The sequence below is a fragment of the Gallinula chloropus genome, assembly GCF_964237585.1.
Source record: "Gallinula chloropus genome assembly, chromosome: 1".
NCBI lineage: Eukaryota > Metazoa > Chordata > Aves > Gruiformes > Rallidae > Gallinula > Gallinula chloropus.
This window is the reverse complement of record NC_140085.1, coordinates 123482123-123488122: the sequence shown is the minus strand read 5'-3', so window position 1 is coordinate 123488122 and position 6000 is coordinate 123482123. Positions and strand designations below refer to the sequence as shown.

The 6000-nt window shown below is 38.3% G+C and overlaps 1 protein-coding gene across 1 annotated transcript in view; it reads right to left on the bottom strand.

Moving 5' to 3' along the window:
* Window positions 1–4199: 4199 nt before the first annotated feature.
* CFAP47 (cilia and flagella associated protein 47) overlaps window positions 4200–6000 on the bottom strand; it is a gene marked incomplete at both ends in the record, with an annotated part of 308599 nt that continues 306798 nt past the window's right edge. The window contains one exon of the mRNA XM_084279564.1: window positions 4200–4421. Coding sequence (XP_084135690.1) covers window positions 4200–4421 — 222 coding nt within the window. The remainder of the gene's footprint in view (window positions 4422–6000) is intronic.

The following is a 6000-nucleotide window of genomic DNA, read 5'->3' as shown; positions in this document are numbered from 1 at the left end:
TGGTGAGGCTCTGGCACAGGCTGCCCAGAAAGACTGTGGAAATCCCATCACTGGAGGCATTTAAGACCAGATTGGATGGGGCTTTGGGCAACCTGATCTAGTGGAGGGTGTCCCTGCCCATGGCAGGGGGCTGGAACTAGATGATCTTTGAGGTCACTTCCAACCCAAAGCACTCTATAATTCTATGATTCTATTTTAGTGATAAATTTAAATGTAGACCTCATTCCCAAAGTAGCCAGTTCTACATTACACAAAGATGTTGCTTCAGGAGGAGTTAATCTTTTTTTTTTAAATATAAATTATTCTGAAAGATGAATCATTACAGAGAGACATAAAGAGACAAGGGTGGAAGAAATATAAATAAGCAGGTGGTGACTACACTCGTTAGCCAACTAGTATTTCTTGTAAGCCACTGACAAGCAGATGCGCAGCTGACTCATGCCTGTCACGGAATACTGTGATTAAGACATGGTCATGTTGACTTCGAAAAGCTTCTTTTATTTTGTGATTTTTCTTTATATTTATATATATCACAATATACTATTTTGGTCAGTACAAGTGATTTTAGTTCTCTGATCAAAATTAGGAATTAGAACTGAAGTGCTACTATTTATTGCAATAGCCAGTATCCCCCCCATTTCTGTGAGACTGTGCTGTACCCACACTGATTAAAGTGGAGGGAAACACTCCCATTTTCACCCTTTTTGGAAGAAAAAAGATCCTGAAGGGTTCTCCAATGTGGAGGAAGAAAGTTAATTTTTTTCTTTTCCAGTTTCTGCTAGTAGCAGGTCTAGTGTAGCATGACAGCGTAAAAAAACATTGCAAGGGCTGCTTCAAAAGCCATAACCTCGAGGTTGGGTTCATTCTCTCAATTTCCTTGAAAGAATATCATGATATTAAATAACAATTTAGAAGCAATTCTAAGATAAATCACTTGCACTGCTTTTTTTAGACCTGAGGCCTAACTGCAGCAACTGTTAGACCCATCTCCAGGAGTTTAACTCCTCTGCAGGTTACATTTTTGAGGTGCAGGCTGATGCCTGACTGTTCTGAAGGTCGGAGTTAATGGTGGATCTGAAATCTTTGGTGTGAATTCTCCAAGTTTAAATGACAAAAAGCAGCATTTTAGAAGTTTTTCCTCACGTCAGTTCTTTCCTTCCATGAGTTGAAACTCCAAGGTTTTTAATATGGCTCAGTAATTCTAGTAAAAAGGAGGGAGCAAGTAATGACTAAACCTGGTAATTTTGGAAATCTTGCAGTGCTGCTGCTTAGAAACTGTTTTATAAGAGATATACTTAGAACTAGCCCTTGTGGTATAAAGAATACAGCCACATCACTGATGGGAGTGCAAAGCATCAAGCCAGGAGCTAGAAAGGGTTTTATTTTTAATAGACTGATTATATAGTCAGTGTAATCCATAAATGCATGCGGATAATATGTTAAACATTGTGGATGTCACAACCACACAGATACAACGGTCTCTATTTAAATCACCTTTGTATGTATGATCTTAATAGCAGAAGAAATATTTTTAGTTCCGTTCAAACTCTGTAAGAAATAAGAAAAACATCATATGTTTTTAACAGTAGGTAGAAATATAAACGATGATGGCACATCCTGCATAACTCCTAAGTGGCCTTGTGCACTTTGAGGAAAAAACTGTAATCTGGTCCAGAAAGTGTAGATTATGCTTCCCTTTTAAGATAGATAATGTAACGAAGCTGCACCTTTGAAAATGCCCTTCTGATATTATCTTATTGCATAATATTTGCTTATGTAGATTTTAATGTTTGAATGTAGGCAGAATTTGAAAATCTACTACATGTAGCAGCTAGTGCAGGCAGGCAAACTGTGAAATAAAGTTTCTACAGCGAGCACCTTCTAATTGCTAAGTGATTCACCTGTATGCCAACCAACAGTCTATCTCTTGTAGAACTGCAAAGTTTTGAGCAGCATCCAAACAAGTGTGATTTTAAATAGGAAAGCAAAATTAAAAAAAAAAAAAAGAAAAAATGATAAAACCAAAACTCTCTTAAAATAAAAATTGTCACTAAAACATCTCCTGAACACCAATAAGAAGTTGTGAAGCCATTGGATATTTCTGATCCATAAATTCTGATTTCTTACAGTCAGAGAAACACTCACTTCATTTATGTAGGCAGAGAGAGCCTTCCAATGAAACCTAGTTGTATTTGTGGTTCCAGTAGCAGTTAAGATATATATTGCAACAGCTTCTTCATGTCTTGTAGATATATACCAGATATTGCTGTTAATAATATCTTCCCTGTGTTGTGCGCTGAATTTAGAAGGCAGATTTTATTCTTGCTTCAGATTACCCAGTTTCTGACCAAAATGGGGCATGCTGCATTTAAAAGGAGATATTAAACAGTGCCATTGCTGTTTTATATGTTTCCAGCATTTTCTGTAATAGCTTCTCTAAAACATGTGGCATAAACAAAATCCTCCAGCACACTGCGGTAAAGTGGTTTTATTGGTGCTCATTTACACCGACCGACACGGGCTGCTCTCAGGCTGAGCGATGATGCTCACACTGTATTTGTACCACAAAAACACCTAATCCATGCCAAGCCACTTTTCTTATTAAAGTACATTCCACCAACAGAATAAAAGCTCAAATACAATTTGCACTTTATTAGTAAAATGAGGAAAAAACCAATCTCAGTGACGAAACAAGGCAGGAGTGATCTTACAAAGCATGTCTGATTAGGTCTGATTTTTCCACGTTACTCCAAGAGCAAAGAAAACCTGAGTACCTATCTGAAGTCACCTGTGGGTGGGAAGAATGGAAATGGAAGAACGGTATGAATGGCACCTCTGGGTTGTTTATTTTAGAAAATAAAGTAAAATCTGGCTCCATTCCCCACTGACTTTTCATAGCCTTCTATATTTCAGTGCTTTAAAGCACTTTAAAATTTACTCAACAGAAAAATACTGAGGGAGGAAATTATTTTCATTCTGTTTTAGTTACAATTATCTAAGATTTTGAAGTGTTATGGGATGAATAAGTCAGGATTCTTATTTTAGACAAAGCAAGGATGTCATAATTAATGAAATTTGCCAAAGCAAGAATCTGAAAGGCATTCAATCTGATTTACCTTAGCAAAATTCACCCTAGTAAAATACTGCAAACTTTATGTAACAATATTATCATGAAAGAGATCAGTGATTGCTTTTGCCTGCTTGGTCTGCATGGGTGTAATACATTGAACATCACACAGAGCATTGACTAAAGCTTCCAATTAGAGTCTTGCTAAACTAATATTCCTTAGAAAGCAAACCATTATGTTGAATTCTCCAATTTTCAAATATACTTTTTCAATGCAAAGGGTTTTTTTCTTAGAACTTGCTTACATTTGTATGATATACTCTGCTGGTTTTGGCTGGGCTAGAGTCAGTTTTCTTTATAGTATCTGGAACAGGGCTGTGGTTTGGGTTTGTCCTGCGGACAGATCTGGTAACACAGGGATGTTTTAGCTGTTGCTGAGCAGCGCTCACACAGAACCAAGGCCTTTGCTGCCCCTCAGCTCACTCCACTAGGGAGCAGGCTGGGGGTGCACAGAGCTGGGAAGGGGCACAGCCAGGATGGCTGCCTCCGACTGACCAAAGGGTTATCCCATACCATAGGACATCATGCTCAGCACATAAAGCTGCGGGAAGAAGAGTGAAGGGGGGATCATTTGGAGTGATGGCATTGGTCTTCCTGAGTCAGCATCAGGCGTGCTGGAGCCCTGTTCTTCTGGGGATGGCTGAACCCCTGCCTGACCACAGGGAGTAGGGAATTAATTCCTTGGTTTTCTTTGCTTGTGTGTCTGGCTTTTGATTTACTTTATTGCAACCCATGAGTGTTCTCAATTTTTATTATTCTGATTCTTTCCCCCATCCCTCCAGCAGTGGGTGTGTGAGCAGCTCTGTGGTGCTTAGTTGCCGGCTGGGATTAAACCACAGCATATAAACTGTCAGGTAGGCATCCAAAATCCCTCATAGAAAAATAAGAATATGTCTAGGTCTCAGGAACTCTGAATCTTCCACATAAAGCACACTATCAGTGTGTAGCATATCTATTTAAAAAACAAAACAAAACCAAGCCAAACACACACAAAACGCCCCCATACTCTCACTTTTAGCATCAGAATTTATTTGAAACAATCAAGTGTCCTCCCCACCAGAGATTTAATTGATCATTGCTTTCTCTGCTTTCTCCTCAGGACCAAAGGTGCCCCCTTGACTGGTGAGGATACTCCAGTGGTTGTAAGTTTCAGATTTTCACGTACAAAATTGCGCTGTCGAACTGTGGCTGATCTTATGTAACTGCTAGTAGAAACAACCTTTGCTGGCTTTGTGGGTGGTACGGTCAGTGGAGGCAGTCCATTGATTTCATACATCCACTGCATTGATTGCGTCTGAAAAGAGTGAACAGACATAGAAAAAACATAAAATCAGCGATCACATACCTCAAAAACTTGATATTGATTTATCATTCTACACTGCTTTAAAAAAAGATATTTATCCTTTTCCATGTAAAGTACTGGAATGACCCAGAATGATAATCGCACTCCTTGAACACAAAGAACTATAATATCACATTTAACTGTATTGACAACCCAGCATAACTAAGATGAGAAATTTAGCTTCCTGGCAGATCTAAAATTCCTCTTTTGGTTAGGAAACACCATAGGTCTGTATGTTGTTCAAAGATAATTATTCCATAGTACAATATAAATGCCTCAGGTTAATACTGTAGGATTTAATTACAGCTCTGGGATTATCAAATGGTGGAATTTTTGCATTAAAAAAATGAACAAAACAAAGAGAAAAGGACTCTGAGTATGCACAACAGATTTGCAGCTTCATGTCAAAATCTCTAGTCTGAAAAATATTTATATGAATTGAAAATGACACTCTTCATTTTTGTTCTGTTTATAACTGGTCTCTAGGAATGGGACATATGTTTCTATGTCATGTCTTGTAATGCTCGAGTATTTGACTCTTAGTACGTGATTCTTCCTATACATCCCATCTATCCACACTTCAGGAGTATTATCTCTATGCATATGAAGGCTGCATTGACGTCTATCTCCCATGTTTCATTTATGTCCTGAAATAGAACTTTGCTTGCTAAAACCCCAAGTGTAACTATTGCAGATCATTCAGTCATTATTCTTTCAAAACATATCACTTTAATTCTTGAAAGTGGGGCTTTCCTCCAAGTCTTTGGAATTTTCCTGTCATTACATCTAAGAAAAGGTCTGTTGAAGGGTTTTAGTTTTTTGTTCTCCTTTTCTTTAAAAATAACCCATAGAAACAACAGAAATATTACTTATCTGTCATCATGTCCAGCTTTGTGCTATGCAAGAGAAGGACAAAGCACTGCATGCCCACTTCAGGCATGCTTTGTCATCTATTCCTTTTCCCTCAGCAACTGGAAATCCCAGGGTTTATGTTTGGGACTGTTTTTTTTTGCTTCCAAGGCAAAATTTGGCATGCTGCAGGTCTATTAAAACATAGTCATACAAGTGATTTTTTTTTAAATACCACACAGAATATAGTGCAAGTACCTAGCACATATGTATGCAGAACACACCAGGCTTTATGACTTTGCAGCTTCAAAGCAGTGGAGTGATGTTACAGAAGTGACATTTCTGTATTCCCAAAATCTGCCTTTCCACACTGGGCACAGCACTGTGATCACACAGCCACGCTGCTTGTGGTTCTAGAGCAGGTTTGTTGGTGCTGGGTTTTTGAATCATGCTGTATAGAACAGGCCACAAGTCATGGCTTGTAGGAACACTTGTCTCCTGCTACAAGTCCTAGATATTTATGTAATTCATCTGTCACTTAAAACTAACTTAAATCCTTAGGTTATATCTACAAATGATTGTTCTAACATCACTGTCACTTTTCATCCAAGGAAACAAAATGTCAGAAAGGGTGCCTATACTCTCTCGAATCGATCCAGAAATTAGTGCAACAGTCGACCTC